The 24,302-nt window shown below is 40.7% G+C and overlaps 1 protein-coding gene across 5 annotated transcripts in view; it reads left to right on the top strand.

Annotated features, from left to right (window-relative positions):
• The window catches only part of MAP4 (microtubule associated protein 4), a 113,119-nt gene that overhangs the window by 58,522 nt on the left and 30,295 nt on the right, over positions 1-24,302 (top strand). For 4 of the 5 annotated variants that reach the window (XM_087824787.1, XM_087824788.1, XM_087824789.1 and 1 more), the window contains exons 4-8: positions 5,388-5,510; positions 6,468-6,581; positions 8,764-8,895; positions 9,661-10,548; positions 11,430-11,552. In XM_087824787.1, the coding sequence (XP_087680913.1) occupies positions 5,388-5,510; positions 6,468-6,581; positions 8,764-8,895; positions 9,661-10,548; positions 11,430-11,552 (1,380 nt within the window). Of the gene's footprint in view, positions 1-5,387; positions 5,511-6,467; positions 6,582-8,763; positions 8,896-9,660; positions 10,549-11,429; positions 11,553-13,561; positions 13,742-24,302 lie in introns of all 5 variants that reach the window. The other variant, XM_087824786.1, reaches the window with a different exon arrangement.

Raw genomic sequence — 24,302 nt, forward strand, 5'->3', positions numbered from 1 at the left:
GAGTGCCCACTAAAACATGTTGGGTTGCCCATCTGGGCGTGGCTCAGCGGTTGAGCATCGACCTAGGATCCAGGAGATCACGGTTCCATTCCTGGTCAGGGCACAGGCCCAGGTTGTGGGTTCCCTGTTGGGGGCGTGCAGGAGGCAGCAAATAAATGGCTCTCTCATCATTGATGTTTTTGCCTCTCTCTCTCCCCCCCTCCCTTCCTCTCTCTGAAGTCAGTAAAGATGTGTTTAAAGAAAAAAATAAATAAATAAAAATAAAACATGTTGGATTGAGTACCATTGTGTGTTCTGCACACCAGCAGAACACCACGGGAGCAAGAAGATGGAAAAGCACATGGGAAGCAGGAAGAGAAGCCCCTCACTCCAGCACCCTCTACTGTGCCTAATGTCATGCCAGCTAACAAAGGAGAGATGTTTCTAGGGTCCTGCTCTGTTGTCACAAGCAAGGCAGTGAAGGGGAGTGTGGAGCTGAGAGGCAATAACCCTTTGGCTACTGTTATTAAGAGACTGATTGTGAAGTTAATTTTTGACAGCGGACAGCATTGGGAAGAGGGAAAATAAGAAAATGGTTAGAATATACAAGTAAACATAAAACATAACAGAGAATAAAGAAAGCTATCACAGTTCTCATTTCTGTAATTAGTCACGAGACCATAATTGATATCTGACTTCTTCTACTACCCATTTGAGATTTCCCTTGCCTTCAGCCCATATTTAGGCATTTAGTCTCTACTAACACCCAATAGCAAGTCCAAAGCTATTCCTTAGAAGGGGGATAGTTGTCTGCAGAAGAGAGTATATAGATTTTCTCCAAAATTCTAGAAGTTTGGGCTGTGATTCTCTGGACATTCAGCATCCCTATTTGTCATGGACACTTCAAGTATCATTGGGTCTGACAGATCAGAAGTCCTAAGTGGCAAAGCAGCTTGAACTGCATCTAAACTTGCTGCAGAGCCTTCTCTCGCTCTGGTCCCCACTGTTTCAGCCTTACAGGTAACTTTATGGTTCGGTTAAAGAAGTACACTTAAATGTGGGATATGTTGCCTACAACATCCAGAGAGGCCTGCTAAGTAAGCATTGTTGTACCCCTTTTTACACTGTTGTTGACGTGACTTGGTGATTCACCATCAAAGGAAAATCTTGGTTTGCTTTGGGCCATTGATTGCAAACACTTAATTGATGGGAAGGGCCCTTGAGTTTTTGTGGTCGGTCTCCCATCCTCTCCCTGAAGCATCTGTTTGCTGCTTCCTCCTCCTCAGGCCTCGTTAGCATAATGTCAGTGTAGTGGGCCACTTGATATTTTTTGGAGTGGCATAAAGTTCAAGGCCTCTGAGCCATCTGATGGTAGAATTGATGTAGCCCTGAGGCAAGGCGCATGTGCATGTAAAAGCAAAATGCTTCTGATGGTCCTTGCCAGTCGGTAGGGAACAAGGACATAAGCCAGGTCAGTAGCAGTACACCAGGTGTCAGGACCTGGTTGGCTTGCTCCAGTAAAGATGCCATGTCTGAGGCATCAGCTGCCAGGTGGAATAATCTCCTGGTTCAGTTAGATACTTCACAGCCATTTGCCAGCGTCCTTCTGACTTCAGCACAGGCCAAACTAGTTAAATGGGGATGTGATAGATATCACCACCTTTGTTTCTTTTGAGTCTTTGATAGTGGCATTAAACTCTTTATCCTAGGCATATAGTATTTCTTCTGGTTAAATATATGTGTGTGTGTATATAGTATATATAAGTATATATACACATATATACTATATATGTATACATATATATACTATGTATATAGTATATGTATATAGTATACTATATATATAGTATATATATATGTTTTTATTGATTTTTTTAGGGACAGAGGAAGGCAGAGGGAGAGAGAGAAACATCAATGAAAAACATTGATTGGCTGCCTCCTGCATGCCCCTTAGTGGGAATCGAGCCTACAGCCTGGGCATGTGCTCTGACCTGGAATTTGCTTTTATGTACTGTTTATATTGTTCAAGGATTAATTCCTTGTGAAAAGTTCTCGGATGTGAATTAGAGGATGTCCACAAATTGTACACTTTAAATATGTGCAGCTTATTATATGTCAGTTGTACCTCAATAAAACTTTATAAAATTATTAAGGACCCTAAAGAGCTTTTGTTTATATGGGTTATATCTACCAGTATTTCTCAAACCAGATATTAGAATTGAGAGACTTTTACACTAGTATTTAAAAATAACAATAATAAACTCATTAATGTTAACACTAACATTTTTCATAAGTATAGTTTCCCCAAAAAAAGAGTTTAGTAGTAAGGCTTTGGTTTTTCATTTCTCTAAATCTCTTTAATGTCTGCTTTAATAGAAGACAGCTAACTGTGTGTTCAGTCTGTCACAATATCTTGTTTGAATTTGAAGTACATGAAGAAACTTCACATATATATGTCCTTAAGAGGAGGAGTATTTTAATAGTTTTTTTTCAGGTAACTGGATATTCTTCTTTGATTGGATACAAATCTTGACAAGCAGTGGTTTCTTAAAGATTTTTGCAGTGTAGAATCTGAAACAATGAACTTTTTGTATTCTGTTATATTAAAAGGCTTTGGCTTATTTGTACTTGGAATAGGTTTTACTTGATAGAATTACTCTGGCTTTGATATATAGATATTTCTACTTAATTAATTGGTTTTAATATTTAGTCACTTGCCTTTTCTGTTAAATGCCCCAATTTCTCAAAGAAACTGGCCCCTGTCTTTTCCCATTTTACTTTTATAGGAGAACCAAGGTATCTAAGGTTGTTTCCATTGCATTATATAGATTGCTTTTTCTTTTGAATTTCATTTTTCATTCTTTTACTGAAATAGACTCTGAGTGGACTGCAATTAATTATGCTAAAAAACCAAATAGCCACATTTATTCTGAAGGCTGTTGCTCCTGCCCGAAGCAGGAGCTTGCCTGCTTTGCTGAGGAGTTTTGCGAAGGAACCTAGGCCGGCAGCAGCGCAGGAGGGCCCGGGGAGCCTGTCAGCCGTGTGCACTGGCGGAGGCGGAGGCTGGCGCTGGTCCCGAATGCTGCCCTGGGCTGGGCTGCGGTGCCACTGCGGAGGGGCAGCCAGTGCCTCCCGCATCTTAGAACCAGAGGTGCCTGTTCCTTCTCCAGAATGTGAGAGAAAAATGTGCCCACTTCTCTGGTTAAAAATCATGGGTTTTTACCAAAGGGTAAGAAATATAAGCAGAATCACTAGCCTTTTAAAGTTTATTTTAGGATAGACTGTTGTTTGAATTCTTTTGGGGCTCCTAATACTTTTCATACTAAATGTAAATCACTTTCTAGGAAGTTTGGTGTATAGTGTGAATTTATTAATTTAAATAATCCAGTCCAGATTAATGACTTTGTGGTAATTTTGATAAAAATTTTGAAAATAAAATAATCCTCAGACATCTAAGATCCTCTCAGGAGGTGTTCCTGAAGGAGTGCACATCTAGGATAAATTACTGTTTCATTTTTCTCTTCTTTTTCCCTAAACCATTTCACGTAGGTGAAATCAGATTTAAATAATTCCATGAAAATAAAGGGCAACCTTGAAGGGGAAAATTTGCTCCTAGAGGCAGCCTGATGAGTTGAGTAGTCATAAAGGAGGGACAGTCCTGCCACTTCCCTTCTCAGTTTACCTTGAGGTTAGCTGTAGTGGTATCTCATAGGGATTAAAAAAGAAAAAGATTTTAGAGAGAGAAAGAGGAGGGAGGGGGAGAGAAACATCAATTTGTTGTTCCACTTTTTTTATGCATTCATTGGTTGCTTGTATGTGCCCTGACCCGAGATTGAACCCACAACCTTGGCCTATCGGGACAACACTCTAACCAATTGAGCTACCTGGCCAGGGCCTCATAGGAATTTTAATTTGCATTTCCCTAGTAACTAATGCTAATAAGCTTCTTTTCATGTGCCTATTATACATTTGTATAGTTTGGTGAAAATGTTCATTGGAATCCTTTGCTCATTTTTAAATTGTCTTATAATTGTGTAAGAGATTTCTTTTTCCAAGTCGCAGTTTGCTTTTATTAGATTCAACAGACAAAGGATAGTATTTTAATAAATATAATCAAAACAAAATACAGGAAAACAAAATAAAAACTGTATACATAGTTCATTGCAAGTATAAACAAAACAAAAAGTTTGATTGAAATAGCTATTTTCCCCATATTAAATGCCTAAAAACAAACACTATATGTACCAATATTTAAGTTATGTATAAATATTACATTTTTATTGTGATAAATGAACTTGTTAAAACCTATCTAATGTAGATTGTAATTATAATTGTGTTGTGAGAGATTTTAATCTCTTCTGCATACAGGTCCTTGATCATTAGATTTATTTTTCTCCCAAGTAATTGGCTTCTCTTTTCTTTTCATTTTCTTAATGGTATCATTGAAAAGCAAAAGTTTTAAATTTTGATGTTATCCAGTTTATTAATTGTTTCTTTTATGGATCATGTTTTTGGTGACATGTCTAAGAAATCTTTGCCTAATCCAAGATCACAGAGATTTTTCTCTCATGTTTTCTTCTATAAGTTTTTCTAGTTTTAGCTCTTACATTTAGGATTATAATTCATTTGGAGTTAGTTTTTGTTTATGGTGTGAGGTAAGTTTCCAGTTGTTGAAAAAAAATCTATCCTTTTCCCCCATTGAATTATGTTTTTAACATAAAGCATCTTTGTTAAAAACTAGTGGACCACAACTTTGTAGGTTTCTTTCTGAACTTTATTCTGTTCCATTTATCTAATGTATGGTCTATACCACACAGACTTTGTTACCACACAGACTTTTGAAATCAGGTCATGTAAGTCCTCCAACTTTTTTTTCTTCAAATTTGTTTTGACTTTTCTATGTTTTTTTGCATTTCCATATAAATTATGGAATGATTTTGTTGTAACTTCAAAAAATTCTGCTGGGATTTTAAATTGTAATTGCTTTTACTCTATTGGTCAATTTGAGAATTGCCATCTTAAAACTATTGAGTCTTCCATTCATGAACATGATATATCTCTTCATTTATTTATCTGACTTTGTTTTCTTCTTTCATTCCAGTACTTGAGATGATGCTTTTGACAGTTTTGTCCAATTTTTAGACTTGTTCTTTTGTGCATAAAAATCACCAGCCTTTTTGTGCATTCATAACCAGAAGTCCTCTGGCAGTATTTTTAACCTTGTAATATAACCTTATGCTTCCAGCATTTTATTGCCTTCTATCTTACAAATTTTTTAAAAGTTTTTGTCAGAGGCACTAGCAGGTATGATTGTTTTGTATTGTACTAGCTATAATACAGAAACTCAAGTCTAGTGGAGGGGAAAACATTGGTACTTTGTAACTTCTGTTTTACGTTTCTATTTGCAGGGTCTCCAACAGAATTCCTTGAAGAGAAAATGGCCTACCAGGGATATCAGAACAACCAGAACTGGCCAGAAAATACAAACTTTTGCTTTGCACCCGAGCAAGTGGTGAATCCTATCCAGACTGGTGAGTGCAGGCTTGCCTGTGATTACTGAATGTAAACTATGACATAAACATGAAAAAGCCACAATCACCACTCAGATAAAACATTTTAACCTAAATATAGCTCGTAAAGCACAGTCAAGGTATAATTAGTAACCCCTGAACATTTAGGTGACCCTTACTCCTCTCTGTTTATCTCTCCTTTGGCACATGCGCCTCTGGTTCTCGCTCCTTCAAAACCTGCTTTGAGTAAAGTAACTGAAATTCATATTCATTAAAGTTTAATTCTTCCAAAAGGATTTATTACAGTAATAATAGCACCATTTTCCCCCTTTTTATAGAGTTTATTGGAGTGACACTGGTTAACAGAATTATACAGGTCGCAGGTGCACAGCTCCACAACACGTCATCTGTGCATTGTGTTGTGTGTTCACCACCCCAGGTCAAGTCTCTGTCCATCACCACTTAATTGCGCCATTTGTTGAATGCCTGTTTTGTGCCAGGCATGGTGCTACAGCCTTTATATATATATTGTATGTGTTTCTTACCTAACTCTGCCAAATATATATTATACTCATTTGACAGAGGAGAAAACCAAGACTTATACCCACTTTGTATAAAATTCAAAATAATCTATGGCGTCAAAAAACATCTGAGCTGAAAGTAGTGGAAGGAACCGATTGCACAAAGCAGTAGCCTCAGTGCCTCCATGTCAGAGTTAACCAGGTTGAGAGTTCAAGTTGTTTGTTTCCACTTATATATGGCTTTTTTTTTTTGCCATCGAACTTACAATGGACATATAGCTGATTTCAAATTAGTGAATATTTATTGATTTCTTACCATGTACAGTGACATTATCTCAATTTATTTAACTTAGTATTGACACGAAAGCTAGTCAGTATGCATTCTGGGGTAGTAAGGAATGCTATCTTTGTGGTCCTGGTCACTGGGGTTGAGTTTTAAATCCCTTCTTTATTCCAGATCCCTTTAAGATGCACTGTGGTGATGGCCTGGAAGATTTGCTCTTTTTTCCCAGTGGGACCGCCAATCCTTCAGCATTTACACAGCAAAGTGATCCCCTGAAAGACAGTTATGGTATGACTTCTCCAATTGGATTTATTTCTTAGCTTCAGACAATTAATGTGGCCTTGAACCCATCACCTTTGAAATGGACTACAAGGCAAAGTCATGTTTAGGGGCTCTGGCTGGGAGAGGGCACTTTCTAGATAAGTCCCAGGGAAGAATTCAGTTGGACTTTCTGGGCTGCTCCCCTCCTGTGATGGGATCTTGAATCTTCTGTCCTGGGCCAGGCCTGTCTCCACTTTTTGCTACGTCACTTATGGCCTTGGGCAAGTTTTGTCCCCCTAAACTTTGGTTTCTTCTCTCTAGAAAATGGGGCCAACAGTCGTCCCTACATTAATAACGAAGCGATGATTAAATAAAATGATGTGAAAGCACTTTGCATAGTGTCCATTACATAGCGAACATTAAGCAGACCTTAGTCATCAGTTACGAGTATCCTCCATGGTGTTGTATAATTTTTAAACAAAATTTTACTCCTGTTCATCTTAGGTTTTCAGCTGGACTCTGACAAAAAGATTAACAAGAGAAGAATAGTTTATTAATGCATGTAGCATCCATCACACAGGAGAAAAGTAACTCAGGGTGGTTGCTTAGAATTTCTGTTTCTGTAGCTTCTTCAACAAAAAACAAATTTGTAGACAAAGGAAAGCAATTTTAGGCTTCTAAGAGTGGAAACCTGGGAAGGTAAATGATAGGGAACTAATGGATTTGTTTGCAAATTGCTCTGGTGTCCTCTCTGGGCTGGTAAGAGTTTAATCTCCAGTCAAAGAGAATTTATATCCTGCCTTTAGGCAGACATGGAGGAGCTTTTTCTGGGTTTGCTGCTGCTTAATTGCCTTCAGCTTAAAATAATGTTTCAGTCAAAGAGGCATATTTTGGGGTGACATTCTGGTTCCCTTCACTACGCAACTTCAATAGGTCCCACTTGGAACAATGCTTATAATTCTGTATTTGTAAAGATCCTGGCTAATAATATGTTGCATGTAGGTTTTTCTTTGGACTCTTGGGAGAAGGATGTTAAATGAGTTGTCTTTGATGCTCTCCATCTAGTCTCCTGACTTTGGTTTTGGCTTTGATTCCCGTTTTTCCCAGCTCACTAGCTAGTGAGTCATTTTGCTATATTGACTTCTTTCTTTACAGCACTTTTCTTCCTTCCCTTTATTCTCCCTCTGCTTTTTCCCAGTGTAAACCCCTATCACCTCACACCTAGACCACCTCAGTAATCTAACAGAATTCCTGCTCCCTTTAGAAATTCATTCTGAATAGACCTGCTATATTGGTCACTCTGAGTCCCTCTTTTGTATTTGTCATCTCATTTTCATGATTAAGACCTTCAGGCACCCTATATGTTTTTTCCCCTTCAACTCTAAGTTTTTCTGGCTTTCCAGATTCCCCTCCTTGTTTATTCTAATCTTATTTTCCCTTGCTGATATGCAAGATCTATTTGAATCAGACTAATCTCACAGTCCCAGAAATATTCTCGTCTTGGCATCTTCATACTTTTTTTTGCTCGGCGCTCTCCATCTTCGAAATTGACTGCTTCTTCGAAATTGCTCTTGCTTCTCCTCTGAAGCCTTCTCTGACTATTCTGGTCCTTGTGGTTGTTTTCAGACTCTTACAGCACCTCATTCATACTATATGTTTTTGTATTATTTGATCTATGTCAAAGATCTTGCCTCTCTAGCTAAATTCTAATAATCTTGATGGCAAGGGGTTATTAAATCCGCTGTTAAGTCTGGCAGTGGACAGCATAATAATACTATTTTGACATTGTCTAGTTCTTAATAATTTACAAGCATTTCTACAAAATTGTCTTCTAATGTTGGAAAGGGAAGTGTTAATCTCTTTTTATGGGTAAGAAAACTAAGACCCACAGTTCCTTACTATACATTATGTTGTATTAGTTGTGATGTTGGAGCTAAGCTCAATCTTGGGGTTTTTGAATCTTTGTAATACACTCTAGAAGGTTGATTCATGGCGCTGCAGGGATATGGTGATACTACACAGCCTGTTAACTAGCCAGAAAACTAGGGAGTGACAGCAGTGTTTAATTTAAAACTGTTTTGCTTTGTTTTTCATTGGTTCGTAGGTCTGCATGTTTATGGTAGTATATAAAGCTGATTTTAAATATCAGATGCCTTTTACCCTCTATTGTTGGCTGAGGTTTAAACAGGTGTTTGTGTTTCAATGTTAGGTCATCTTCCCTGCGACACATTTGCTTCTGCAGCAGTTGTACCTCAAGGCTGGCCTGTGGAAGCCCCAAGCTCTGCCCACGCGGGAGTCTTCATTTCCCCAGAGGCCACACAACCTCTGCAGCCCACAGCAGGTAAAGTATTAGAAGCCCTCTTTAGTGGTGTGTGGTTACAGTATCAGTAATCAATATAAATCATCAGATGTATTTTTTAGCAGCATACAGCAGTATAGATAAAAATGTCAAATGATCACAAATATTTTTAAACTTACATTACTGAATTCACATGACAGGACTGAAGTTGTAGTTGAGATATAAGACTTGGGGTTACCTGGCTGGCGTAGCTCAGCAGTTGAGCATTAACCTATGATCCAGGAGATCACGGTTTGATTCCCAGACAGGACATGTGCCCAGGTTGTGGGCTCGATCCCCAGTCGGGGGTGTGCAGAAGGCAGCCGATCAATGACTCTCTCATCATTGATGTTTCTCTCTCTCTCTCTCCCTCTCCCTTCCTCACTTTGAAATCAATGAAGATATATTAAAAAACAAAAACAAAAAATTTGGGGTTAATGGGCAAAGAAAATCCCTTTTTAATTTAAAATTCTAGGGTTTCCACATTCCTTTTCTGACACTGTGTACCTGTATTGTTGTTTTTCTAAACCTTGGGTGTTTTTCTCTTCTTTGCCTTTTCTCCACCATTTTTTCTCCCAGTATCCTGTTCTTTAAGGATTGGGACTGTCAGAGTAGGCACAAATGCATTAACTAGCCAGCTTTTTAGTTATGTTTAGGATGTTAGGGTCACAAAAGCCAGATGTTCCTGTGCTCTAAGAAAGTGAGCTTTGAATGTAGAGCTACGAGCAGAAAATGATGGATCCTAAATTTCCACCGTATTTTCCTTAGAGCCAGCCAAGGAGGTAGAAATGGCATCGGCAGAAGAGAGGGCATCAACAGAAGCATTGGAAATAATGATGGGACTGAAGCCTGCTGACATGGTACCATCTAGAGAAACAGAGATGGCCTTGGCTGAGGACATGGCACCAATCACAGAAACAGAGGTAGCATTGGCCAAAGACATGGAACCACCTACCAAAGAAGATATGGCATTTGCCAAGGACATGGAATCATCCATTGAATCAGATATGGCTGTAGTCAAGGACGTGATACTACCTATAGAAACAAAGGAAACCCCAGCCAAGGATGAAATACTATTCAAAGAGACAGAGAGGGCACCACCTATAAAAATGGATTTGGCCCCAGCTGAAGGCATGGTATCACTCTCAGAAATGGAGATGGCATTGGCTGAGGATGTTGTATCATCCACAGAAATATCCTCAGCCAAGGAGTTTGCCTTGTCCTCAGAGACAGAGGTGGCCCCAGTCAAGGACATGGCTCCATCTCCAGAAACAGAGATGGCCCTGGGCAAGGACATGGCTTCACCCCCAGAAACAGAGGTGGCCCTGGTCAAGGACATGGCTCCACCCATAGAAACAGAGGCTGCCCTGGTCAAGGACATGGCTCCACCCATAGAAACAGAGGCGGCCCCGGTCAAAGACATAGCTTCACCCCCCCAAACAGAGATGACTCTGGGCAAGGATGTGCCTCTGCTTCCAGAAACAGAGATATTCCTGGCTAAGGATGTTGTACCGCCCTCAGAAACAGAGGTGGCATCAGTTCCAGTTAAGGACATGGAAATTGTACAGACACAGAGAGAAATAAGTGAGGATTCCCAGTTAGGATCTCTCCAGAATAAGGGGCATTCAGCTGCACCTACTTCCATGATTTCACCAGGTATGTACCTACATTTACACTCAGTATTTCTGTCTACCAGGGCGTAGTCTCCAGAAGGGCAAGGGGCAAGCATCATGCCAGGTAAAATAAAGACAGTACTTTGCAAATCTTTATACAGTCCTACTCTTCCACACAATTACTTCTCACCTTCACCCTACTCCAGTAGCTTCTTCATCCTTACTCTCTGCTGATCTTGTTATCGATCAGTAAGCAGTAAGAGAGGACACTCACAACCTCTGCTGCCTCATCGACCTAACTACTTGTGTCTGTATCCAGAGACTCTGCCCTTCCTGTTACTGGAAATGAACATCCCTGCTTCTGATTAAGGCCACCTCTCTATTTTGTACTAGATCCCATCTCTCTTGCCTACTTAAGCACATTGCCCTGGCCATTCTCCCCTTTTTGTCTTGTTTTTAATCCTCACCAGAAGATATTATTTCTATTGATTTTTTTTTTTTAGTGAGAGAGGAAGGAGGGGAGGGGGAAGGGAGAGAAGGAAACATCAGTGTGAGAGAAAACATTCATTGGTTTGCCTCCCATATGCACCCCAACTGGGGATCCAATCTGCAGCCTTTTTGGTGCATGGGACAATGCACCAGCCACCTGGCCCGCTCCTCTCCTTTCTTACCTCTCAACAGTTTTTTTCTCATTCTATTTGATCATTCCCACCAACATGCCAACATTTGTTATTTTTCCCATCTTAATAACAAACAAAAGCCCTTTCAACTCCACCTTCCCACTACCACTCCACTTTTCAGCTGCCCTAACAGGAACATCCCTGATTCCTCAAATACTATTCCCATTTCCAACTTCTGGAAGGGGGAGAAATAGCTGAAATTGTGCTTCTCTGAAACCTGTGTGGTTTTTACTGTTACCTTTAGAACCAGTCACAGCCACAGGCCAAAAGTTCAATTTGCCAGCAGATGAGGCTTCTGTGTTAGAGAAACTAGAGCAGAAGAAACCATTCAGTAGTCAAGCTCCTGAGCTTTCTTCAGAGACCTCAGGTAAGTTGAGAAAGTGAAGTGGATTGTGGAACCACTGCAACTGGGAGTGATGGGGTGGTGGCAGCCATTGTCCCTGGTCATATGGTAGTAATCAGCAGTACTGCTTATGAGGTCAGTTCTCTTTCTTAGACAAATTTTGTCTTGTCTTGGCAGAAATTCACCTTGTTACATACTTTTAAGTGATCACTACATCAACCCAGGACCCCTAAGTTTTAATCCAGGTCAGCTGTTCACTCTTCTGTCCCGTGTGGTCTTAGGCAGGTTCTTTAACTTTCCTCAGTTTACTCAGCTATAAAAGGAATATATTGGTTCATTGTTCTATAAACCTCACTAGTCACAGTGTTTGTCACAGCTCAGCAACATGGGCATTGTCTGGGAGCTTTTCAGAAATACACGATCTTGTACCTCACCTCAGACCTTTGGAATCATAATATGCATTTTCACAAGTTTTCCATATAATTTTTATATACATTAAACTTTGAGAGGTACCATTCTCAGATATTTTCTAACTTAAAGTTCGATTATTCAGTGAACTTCAAGATTACATGTTCTTTATTGTAAGCCTGAAACGTGCTATGATTATCAACTTGATTCTCTGCTTGCTTTTCTGTGACTGATCAGAATGTGAACTGGAGGGCAGAGACCATGACTTATTTCACTTACAGTCTCTAGTGTTTTGCACACTGACGGAGCTAGCACCAAGAAGGAGCAAAATAAATGTTTAGTTTTTTTCAAAATGAGCATATCAATAAAGATTTATCAAGTTCTTAATGTGTACAAAGTACACCATGCTAAGGCACATAACTATTTAAGTCCAGGTCCTTGCCCTTGTGTTATATTACAGCCTGGATGGCAAGAGAAGTTCCCAGGCATGAACTCTGAAATCAAAGATTTATATCATTGAAATAAACAGTATAAGAGATGGCACCAAATAGCTACTAATTAATTGCCAAATTGTTATAAATGCTGTAGGGTGCGAAAGCCTAGCAATTTTTTGAGAGAAGCAATAATTGACCTGAGGTATTAAATAAAGGGTAGGATTTGGAGGACTTTGGAGGGGTAAAGACAAAAACAAAAGATACTGTTTAAGTATTTTAATATTCTCTGAAGTTATTTCATTGAGTCAGACTTGGCAAGAGCTGTCCTAGACCTGCTTCTTAATGGCCTCTCTGGGATATCGGATCCATGCCATGTTGCCCTGGAGGCAGCAGATTGAACCAGTGGCCTGCCTGAAACTTTTCAGGAGGGCTCATCCCAGTTGTTTGGATTCGTTACCCTACTGGGCATTATGTATATTCCTCTGTCTTTGGGGAAGTACATTTAGGAATAGAATGTTGAAATCTAACACATGCACCTTTTAAAGGAGGAGGCTCCGGTTCTGGAATGAGGAGAATCTTTCTCTGGCCTAAATTCTAACTCAGTGTCTCTTTCCTTTTCCTGCTCTCCGTCGTCGTCGTCTTTTTTTTATTAGCATAAGTCTGGCCTTCTGGTCTGTTTCCCAGAATTCACCTGGTTAGTTTGATAACTAATTAGCATAATACCGGTGACAGACTCTTAGAATTATAAATTCTGTCCAAGATCATATGTATTTCATTCAGTTAATAAATACATTTTACCAAAAAAGATACAAGAGCTTACCATTTTATTGCAGAATTGAGAATTAAGTACCTAGTAAAAATAATGACAAATATAAACAAGTGTCAGATGAGAGTCATAGGCAGTAAGTGCTTATTATAGGGGTTAGAAAAACTCTGAATTTCTTTTCTCTAGTTTTAAATACTTTGTAAATATGTTTGAAAAAAAATTTTTACTTGAGGTGATGATCTTTGTTAAATATTTGCTAATCCCAGTTAAGGGTGAAAAATGTTTCAGAAAAAAACTTTTCCTAAATGAATTAGTATGTGGGTTGGTGAATATAGACTACTTAAATGAGTCACTAAGTGGACTTTTAAAGAAACAATAACAAGGAGTTTTCTGTTTGGAATCTTGGCCACCTTCGTGTATTGCAGGTTCCCTTCCCACTCAAGCCAAACAAGTGTGCAGACCCAGTGACCGCAGGGCCGCTCGGTCCAGGCCTGCCAGGGTCCCTCCTGAGCTGCTGGGAGGCTCTTCACGGAAGACTCTCGATCCTGGGCTGGGCCCCTGCTCTTTGTCTGAGTCAGGTTGGGTCTCTGGTTCATTTTCCTCTGGTGAGCCTGGGAACCAAAGGAAAACTACTCATGTTGATTTCCTTGAACCCCAGAGGGATCTTGGCAGGGAGGCCTGGGATGTAGAAAGCACAGCAACAATGATGAAGAAAAAAAAGAAGAAACCAAAGCAAAAGAGATATTCTCAACCCCGGGCTGGGGGACCTTGGGATGATGACAGTGCAAAAGAGGCTAAAGGTAATCCCTTTGCAGCTGACCCACAAAAATCAGGTGTTTTCCCCAGCCAGTCTACCACTGTGGGCACGGAATACAGACTGGCATCCAGAGAAAACCTGAAAAAGGAATGTGAAAATGACTCCAGAACAGCCAAACTGGCAGCTGAGAACTTTGTCTCAGAAAGCCCTGATGTTCCTTTGTGTCCTTTGGAAGAACCCCCGAAAGCTGCAGTAAATTCTCAGCCCAAGCTGAGTGTAGAGGCAGAAGTCAAAGGTAACAAGTCAGGGCCACAGAGCCAAGACAGGAAATCTTTGCAGCAAGGTGAATGCAAACCACAGACTACTCCCCACCCAGAGACTCCTGGGGATAAAGGTCAGACAGTAGGTCTGACAGAAGTTTCTGCACACAAAGTAGAAGTTCCTTTGGAGGTCAGACCCCAAGAGGGTTGCTTTCCTGTCTTAGACCAAGAGGCTATAGCAGGAGTTTTAAAACCCATGGCAGCAAAAGAACTGCCTAATTTGATACCCACTTTAACAACAAGTAATGCATTAGAAAGTAGTCTGAAAAAAGAGAATGGTGAAAGGAAAATGACTAAGCTGCAGATTGACAAACAGAAAGAGTTCTCTGAAGTAGCTGAAGATGTTAAAGAACTTAACAAGGAAGCTTTTCCCGAGCAAAGACAAGAGATGAGCATTTTAGCTTCTGAGCAGCCACCACAGGACAAGGTTCAGATTCCTGGGACAGGGAATGAACCATTTAAGAGAATGGCAGGTGATGGCAAAAGCAGGAAGGGAAGGGGGAATTCTGGGAAAGTGAGAGCGAGCTCTGGGAAGGCAAGAGCAAGGACTGAGCTGCCGGTCCTTCCAGACAGCCAGGAGGATGGCAGAGCTGTCCTTGTGCCAAGTGAGCCAGCCTCTAAAACAGAAAGAATGACTGCTGGGGATAAGAGTCAGGAGCTGGGCCGGGATTCTTCCAAGCAGCTGAGGGTCACGGCTGATCTCCCTGAGGCAGTGGTGAAGGGGGAGCCTAAGGAGATGACTGACCCTAGTGTGGCAAGCACCTTGCAGGCATTGATTCCTTTGGGGACTGGGTCAGGCAAGACTCAGACTTCCGGTGCTACAACAGAAAGAGCAGCTGTGGCCCTAGATCTAGGTGTCAGTAACCAGAGCAAGGAAGGAAAGTGTCCTTGGATGGATCATGAGGCAGCTCCCTGGATTTCTGAAAAACCTAAAAAAAGAAGCAGTGAAGGCAAAAACAAAAAGTTTAAAAATAATTATTCTGCACAGCCTGCTAGGGTGGAGAGCAAGGAAGATGTCCTCAGCCCACCTTTTATAGGGAAGGATGGAGGTGTTGGTGGCACTCCCCATCCAAGCAAGGAGTTAGGACTCAGTTTCCCCATAAATCATGAGCCTTTGCTTTCACAGACATCAAATATACCCACAGTGGAGGTAGTTGACCAGAAGGGTAGGAATGTTGAGGTTAACTCTTTTGAGCTTGGGGCTCTTGGTGGGAACAAAGCAAACACAGTGAAAGATTCTGCTGTTACTGAAGCAGCTACCAAGGTGACAGATGTGAGCTGCCAAGACCAAATCCAGGGGGCAGGATCTGTTCCTTCAGTACTGGCTGAGGAGCATAAGGCAGATGCAGCCAAGGGGCACACTGCAGTGACTGACAAACCAAGTAAAAGGAATGATGATGGAAAAAGCAAAAAGGTTAAAAATAGTTTTTCTGAGAAGCACATTTTGGAGAATAAGACAGATACAACAAAAAGACATGTTTCCGTGGAAGCCACAGGAGACCACAGAATTGAAGGAATAGGCTATGTGGATGAAAATAGAAATATTACATATACCTGCTCCAGAACACCACCAGAGTTGATGAATAAATCAGCCCCTCTAAAGGCTCTGGATTCAGCAGCCTGTGAAAAACTGCCCACTCCTATTCCTCAATTAGTAAAGGAAGGTGATTCCTTTACAGACGCCTTGGCAGAAAGTAGGCAAGAGACAGCTCCAGCCCAGATTTCTAAATTATTAGTGGTGGGTAATTGCAGCAAACATGGAGTCCTGGATCAAGAAAGTTCCAAGGTTCCCTCTGCTCTTATGCCCTTTACAAGCACAGGAGGAGGTGTCCTTACTTTTACAGCAGCCATAGAAACAGTGAAGAGTCCTGGAGATAACTGTCTTGAGAATAAAGGTGAGCTTGCTGATCCCATGAAAAATAAAGCAGGGATAGATGGAGGGCATGTGGTAGGAGAATCTGAGTCAGTGCCCAGTGGTGCTTCTAAACATTCAGTGGAGAAAATCACAGAACTAGCAAAGGGGCACCATTCTGGAGTGCCAGGAGAAGACCAGAGCCTCCCAAGTGAGCTCAGAGGCCTAGAAGTGTGTGCAGATGGGAGTAATTTTGCAACATATCCAGTAAACAAAAAGAAGGAGTCCGAGGAAGGTTCTGCTTCAGTTCATATTCCTGACTTACTGGGAGACAAAACACAAAAGCCCCTTTTCTGTGAGGACCAAGATGCTGAAGGTAGAGAGGCCAGGCGCCCAGCTAGTTTGAGTAAGGAGGTGGACATGACTCTCCTGCCTCCAGGAGGTGGAAAGGATAAGTTGAAAGGAATTAGCCCAGCTTCTAAAATCACAGAATTAGAAGAGGTTTCCTTGCCAGCACTAGAACTCCAGTCAGATTCCTTAGATGGCCAAGTTGGAGCTACCCCTTCACGGGTGGCAGATACATTAGTAGTGACTGCTTCCAAGGGTCTTCAACTCCCAGAACCAGGGGATAAGATCTTGGAGGCACCTGAGAAAATGACAGAAAAACCTGAATCAAAGGCCCTGGGTGAAGGGAAGAAGGAAGAAAAAAGAATGGCAGAGCCGGTGAAAGGCTACATGAGACCCACCAAGTCCCGAGGACTTCCTCCACTTTTCCCAAAGTCTACAGTCCAGGAACGAGAGAGATCCAAGCAAGCAAAGTCTAGCGGTATGAGCCTGCCATGGGGCAGTGTGTGTGCTTGTGGCTTTTGAGTCCGCATCAGGGAGGCAAAGAGCTTGTACTTTGGTTCCATCCAGACTTTAATCATCCTTGTTAATCATTGATTTGTTGGCATGAGAAACATATAACTGCTAATTATGTGTTTTCTGCAGCCAACGCATGTCTTGTGTCCAGCTTAAGGAGGCTGGTGACTGTTGCATGCGTTTTTACCCAGCAAGGAACCCTAAGTTTTAGGGGAAGTTGAATTTCAAACAATGAATTGTTTAGCAGAAGGCCTGTCACTATCCATTAGCCTTAATTTTTAAAAAAATGTGCCTTGTATGTGTAAAGTTACCAGCCACATTTAAACATTATTTTGTATAAGTAGGAGAAAGCATTGTATACGTGATTTTATTTGTTAGTATATACAGCGGTGGGCAAAAGTAGGCTTACAGTTAATACAATACAATAATTATACAATAACACAATAATTAATAAGTAAATAATGATACAAGAATAAACTGTTTCACGTACTCATAGCTGTAAATCTACTTTTGCACACCCCCGTATTTGTATCTTGTGCTGGTAGGACTAAATATCCAAATTGCTTTCAAATTAAATGAAAATGGCCTGCCTTTGGTAGCTTCTGGCCAGCATTGGTAGACAGAGACTTCATGTGTGTTCCCAGTAGCAGGAAGTGATCTCTCAGTGATGCAGCCACATCACTCACCAGCTTATTGCTTCCAGCCATTGGCCCACAGTTGCCTGTGGGGTAGAACTTTGGGCATAACCGTGCCCACCAAATAGTCTACATCCATGGGCAAGTCTGTGAAGCTTGCCCATGTGGGATTTCTCGTAATTTTGCCATTTTTGGCTCTGACCAGTCAAGTAATTGGCATGAGATTAAGAAAGATGATCACTTAAAAGATTTAGAAATGTTAGCCTTTTTTCCTCCTCTTGAAAAGTGTACATCTAATCATGAGTTCCCTGAGCCTAACCTCCAAAAAATGGTTCCTGGTCTTTGAGGGTTTTCACAGCCTACAAATAATATTGTTTCTTAATCACTATATTCCAACTTGCATGATGCAGCTACTAACTCCAGAAATTAAAAAATACACCAGTTGGCCTTAGTAGCCAGTTTGGCTTTTGGAGAGGCTTCGTCATGGGATGGTGTTCTGCACGATATGAACTTGTTTTGGGTAAAGCTTCTGCTATGCATGAATTTGTACCCAGCGAGGAACACATGCTGAAGGTTGTTATTTGCATAAGATATTCTCATCTTTTCTGTTTTTATCTTCCTTCCATTAGCTATCTTGTTGCCAATGCAGAAAATGAAGTTGAATGTATGGAGCTTTTTCCAGCTTTCATTAAGATTTCCAGTGTTCAATCTAGTTCTTTAATTTTAGTTTATAGATTGGTTCTTTCGTTTCAGCAGTGATACAGCGGGTAACATGTAAATTTTCTGAAACATAGCCATCTCTTTTTGCTTAGTATCTTGCAAGAAATCTAGAAAGAGGATTTGTTCTGATTCTTGAGGAAGCGAAGCAGATGCTGTAGAACTTCGGGGCCCTGCTTTGGCCAGGCCAGGCTTAGAGACTGTGTTAAGAGTGGCTACAGAGAGGGTGATGGATTTTAAGCAAAATTTATTATTTCTTCTCTGAATACTATAATACCTTTTCCCTAAGGGTAATCTATACATTTTTTTAAATAGTTAAAAGATGTGTTTTTTCTCAGTTTTGAATAGGTAGTATATTCACATGATACAAAGGGGTGCACAGTAAAATGTAAGTCTGCCTCCCCCCATTGACGCCCATCCAGGTTTTCTTCTTTTTTAGAGGCAATTATTGTTAACAGTGTCTTATACATCTTTCAAGACAATTTAATACATAAAGAAGGAATGATATATATTTCCTGATTTTATATAAATGAGACATATCACACATACTGTCATGCACCTTGATTTGTAAACTTGCTTTATACTTGTGCAAGTATAACAAAAAAGGGCTTTGTAGTAGACTCTCAAGTTTGAGGAATACATATTCATAATTTTTATAGGTGTTGCCAGATTGTTCCCCATAGGGTCACAGAGATGTACCAGAGCTATCCCCCACCCTCAGCATACACCAGTACCTGTTCCCCTGCTCTTTCTCCAATAGAGTGACTTTTTTTTTTAATTTTTTTTTTTTTTTTTAAATTTCAGTGAGAGAGGAAGGGAGAGGGAGAGAGAGACAGAAACATCAATGATGAGAGTCATTGATCGGCTGCCTCCTTCACGCCCCCTGCTGGGGATTGAGCCCATGACCCGGGCATGTGCTCTGACTGGGAATCGAACCTCGATCTCCTGAATCTCAGGTTGATGCTCAACCGCTGAGCCACGCCGGCCAGGCCAATAGAGTGACTTTTATTTTTTGTTTTGTGTGCTGATCTGATACGTGAAAAATTATTTCTTGGCATAGATTTTATGTTTTACTGATTTAATGACTTTTTGTTTATAAAAGCCATTCCTACTTTTTATAAAAGTATTTTCTCTTTAATTGCTAATTTTTCACATTTTGAATCTTTCATCAAACTAGAATCTGTGTGTGTGTGTGTGTGTGTGTGTGTGTGTGTGTGTGTTGTTTATGAGATGGGAGGTAGGATTTCTTGGTGGTTGCACTATTGTTTGTATAATCTGTCTCCCTCAGAAATGCCACCTTTGTCATGCTCTAAATTCCTGTATGTTTTTGGTCTGTTTTTGGACTTTCTTTTCTGATCCATTGGTCTTTCCATTGAGGCTTCAATAACAATGTGGCTTAATAATATATTTTAATATCTACTAGGGTCTATCTCCAAATCTCTCTCTCTTATTCTTTTTCAGAGTTTTCCTATTTTTGGTTGTTTATTATAACATATAAAGTTGAGAATTGGTTCGTATAATTTGGAGGGGGAAAAATTCAGTCAATCTTTTTTTTGAAATCACATTAAATGTATAGATAACCCTAAGGAGAGCTGATGTCTTCTATGTTGAGTTTTCTATCCAACAACATAATAATATGCCATGTTCAATAATATTACATGTTCAAGTTTATATGTCCTACTCCCTCACTGGTATTTCTTTTTTTAAAATATATCTTTATTGATTTCAGAGAGAGGAAGGGGGAGAGAGAGAGAGATAGAAGTATCATTGATGAGAGAGTCATTGATTGGCTGCCTTCTGCACCGCCCCCCCCCCCCCCCCCCCCCCCCCAGGGATTGAGCCCGAAACCCAGGCATGTGCCCTGACCAGGAATCGAAGCTCAATCTCTGAGCCATGGCCAACCGGGCTCACTGGTATTTTGATGTTTTCTTCATATAGATCTTATATATTTCTAGTAAGGCTTATTCCAAGATGTCCAGGAGGCAGGAGAATGTGCGGAGCAGAGCTTCAGGCAAGGCTGGGGCTCTGAGGCAGGGCACTGAGTGGACTGGAGTGTCCCTGGGTTTGTGGTAGGGGACTGGGCAGGGTGACCCTTTACGCCCACCACCATTGGTTCATGTGGGCTTTGATGTTTCACCCTGACTTGTTCCATACCTGGCCTTACTAAATTTTGTCTGTGTTCCTTCAAATTATTCACCTTACCTGACCTGCCAGTGATTCTCACATATGTTGTTTTCATTTGTGCTGTGGTCAGATGGTATTACCTATGGTTTTCAGTGTTTAGATAGTAAAGATATTAGTGGTGTTAATAAAAATAATAGCAACGACCACCTATCGTTTGAAGATTATGTACCTAGGTATCTATAGCTAGATGGGTACATAGATAGTCACACACACACACAAAATACAAAAATGGAAGGATTCTTTCCATTTACAGGTGAGAAAATGGAGGCTATCCACATTAATAGTCCTGCATATAGTGAAGTGGCAGAGGTAGAATTTAAACTCTACTCTTTTTAACTGTAAGGCCCATGCTTTCCTCATTTTTTCCTCAGAGGAACCTTCCAGAAGTTTTAGGTTTTTAAAAAGAAAAAGATGAAAGTTGGCAATTAGTAATTTTATTTTTTAAAATTTTAATACATAAGCACTTTACTAGTTGGAGAAATGGAGATACATCGTGAGAACAGAAATTGGGAGTCAGAAGCTGTTCTGAGATTAGAATCTAGGTCTTTTGACTCCGACTAGCATTTATTCTTCAAGTAGAGACTCTTGGACTTATTCACGTGTTCTTAATGCCCAGCTCAGTGTTACATCTATACGACACCTAATGACATTTTCTGAATTACAAATGAATTATCTTTTGCTAGTGGTATCTCCTTTGGAAGCAGGGAAAGTGAGAATACCGCTAACGGCTCTTCAAGCTTCATGCTTCCTCTTTTGTTATTTATTTATGCCACTCTCATTTGGGAAAACTTTAGCAGAAGATTTTTTCACTTATTATGCATGTTGTTCAAAGCAGGGAACATTGAGATACTTTGGGAAATCTGAGCTTAACATGTCAGGAAAGGACTTCTTGTGGGACCATGTTTTTTATGAAGTTGAAGGGGCAATTGTAAGGGACTGGGAGTGTATGCTGTTGCTCCATAATAGTTGTTCCCCTGGAAGCCAAGGAGAGCTGTGATGGTGCACTTAGCACATTGTGCTTTGAGAAGGACAGTTATGGATCCCTGCGGATAGGCCCTTCCCCCTGCTATAGTGACAGCCTGGTCTCCTTTTTAAAAATATTTTTATTATTTTAGAGAAAGAGGAAGGGAGAGGGAGAAAGAAACATCGATGTGAGATCACAACACCGATCGGCTGTCTCCTGCATGCCTCCTACTGGGGATCAAGCCCGCAAGCTGGGCATGTGCCCTGACTGGAAATCAAACTGGTGACCTCTTGGTTCATAAGTCAATGCTCAACCACTGAGCCACCCAGGCCGGGCCAGGTCTCCTTTTTATTTATTTATTTTTATTTTTATTTATTTTTAAAATACATCTTTATTGATTTGAGAGAGAGGGAGAGAGAGGAAGGGAGAGGGGGAGAGAGAGAGAAAGAGAGAAACATCAATGATGAGAGTCATTGATCGGCTGCCTCCTGCACGCCCCCTTCTGGGGATGGAGCCCGCAACCCAGGCATGTGCCCTGACCGGGAATTGAACCACTATCTCCTGGATCCTAGGTCAATGCTCAACTGCTGAGCCACGCCTGGCTGGGCAGGTCTTCTTTTTAAATCCAGCTTCATTTCTTTTTCTTTAGTTTGCTTGAGCTCATCAGCTGTCTTCCATCAGCTGGGAATGTCAGTTTATGGTAGGAAATACCCTTGGTGTGAAACTTTATAAAGTCCAAATCCTAACAGTTTCAAGGCCCTTGTACATAAATAAAATATGCGCAGTAGATGAAAAAACGATTGGTAATTTTAGAACTTGCTACAATTTTACAACTGGAGAAGTGCCCGTTTGGTAATGTCTTTTCTTAACAGTAGTGCCATTTGTGAAGTTCTTTTCCTTATTACTTCCTTCCCACTTACTCTCTCATTCTCTGGCTTTTTTCATCTTACTGGCTATATATTAATGAAATTTATTGAGAAATCTATATATGACACAACTAAAAAGAAACTTACTATGTGCTCAGTACTAACTTAAATTCTTTTCACCCTTAAACAATTCTGTGCTACTATTTGCCTTATTTCAATGAGAGCACCTAAATATTCTTTGAAAACAAGTCTAGCAAATATTGGTTATACTACTTCTTATTTTATTATTTTTTTTAATCCTCACCCAAGAATATTTTTTCCATTGCTTTTCAGAGAGAGTGGAAGGGAGAGAGAGAAACATCAACGTGAAAGGCACATCAATTGGTTGCCTCCCATATGTGCCCCAACCATGGCCGGGGATCAAGCCTGCAACCGAAGTACATGTCCTTGGCCAGAATTGAACCCCGGACCCTTCAGTCTACAGGCCAACACTCTAACCACTGAGCCAAACCAGCCAGGACCTGGTTATTCTACTTTAAAAGGAGGTTCTTCCCCTCACATTTCATCACCCGACACTTTTACCTTCTGACTAACAAGTAGCACTGGAGGATTCAGAAAACCAAAAACAACTTAGCTTCTGATTTGGGGTATCGCAAAGATATTTACTTAGAAGGCGAGCAGGTCCTGGCTTCTGGGTCAAAGTGAGCCTAGCTAAAGCCGAATTGGAGGATTATGATGGGTGTATGTTAGGTTTCCTTGACAGAGGGTGTTTCCCGTAAGTCACGTATTTTAGATTTGTGATGTGGGCTGGGCCACTGGGGCGGCCTCCAGTTTTGAGGTTCCCAACATATGAATTATCTTGATTAAGGATCACATAAATCAGGTTACTAGCTTCAATTTTTTCATTCTGTCTATTTGCATTCTGCATTCCAAGTTTTGAAAGTTAATCAGGGAGAATCATGATTTTCTTGATTCTCATGTACTAAGAAATGTTTCTAAAATTTAGTTAGAATGTGGTTTTGAAGTGTTTTTGCATGTATGTTTGAATATGTAAACACAAATATCATTTACTTCCAGGTAAGGAACCAGATAGCAACTTCACAACCTTCAGCTTTTATGAGTGTCATCAATCATTGTGATCAGTGGAATTATTGACTTGTGTTACAGTGATAATTTATAGAAATTGTTTCCTGGAAACAATAATAGGGAACATTTGGTCAATCTGGAATGTAGCTTTGTTGCCTTGGTAACGGATAAAAAGAATTGCGGGGCAGCCAGTTGTGGAGTATATCAAAACCAAAGCCTGAACAGGTTGAGGACTAGTTCAGGGCACAAGGCAAAACCAGAAACATCTGCCCGTACATCTACTGAGATCTGCCCTGCAGACTGAGCCAACATCCTGGGAGGCTTGACATGTCTTATATGGTCTGATAAAAGAGCCTTAGAAACCACCTTTGGACCAGATGCATGGGCATCCATGAACTTTCCTCAGACTTGCAGAATGGAACCCAGGAATCTTTAGCCCAAGGGACATTTCAAATCAGCACCTACCTACATGAGTGTAGTGATGGCAAAGATCAGGCCAAGTGATCCAGAGTTGGTGCAAAAGGAATTCATCCATCCTGCCGTAAGCAGAACCTTTCTGAGAGCCTACTTAGTGTGTGTCAAGCACTGTGCTGGACACCTGCATAGCAGAGATGGACAGGTGTTATTCCTGCCTTTAAGAAGCTTCCAGGAAAGGCACATAAGTACAAGATTATGGTGTAGTTTCCGAATCCCAGGAAGGGGTAGAGCAAGTGTAGTGTTGCAAAAGCAGGAAGGAGTCATTTTGGGGGTGAGGTTGTTAAATGAACAAAACTTCCAGGGCAGAAAGCTCTTCTGAAAGAAAGGATTTACTGAGCCAGATGCTAGCCAGAAAAAGACCACGTCCTGAGGCAGGAAGTCTAAGCCTCCAGCAGCAGGGCTGGGTGGAGCAGCAACATGTCCACAGTCCTGAGGTTGACAGGTGCT

Source organism: Miniopterus natalensis, chromosome 15, assembly GCF_054644295.1.
Source record: "Miniopterus natalensis isolate mMinNat1 chromosome 15, mMinNat1.hap1, whole genome shotgun sequence".
NCBI lineage: Eukaryota > Metazoa > Chordata > Mammalia > Chiroptera > Miniopteridae > Miniopterus > Miniopterus natalensis.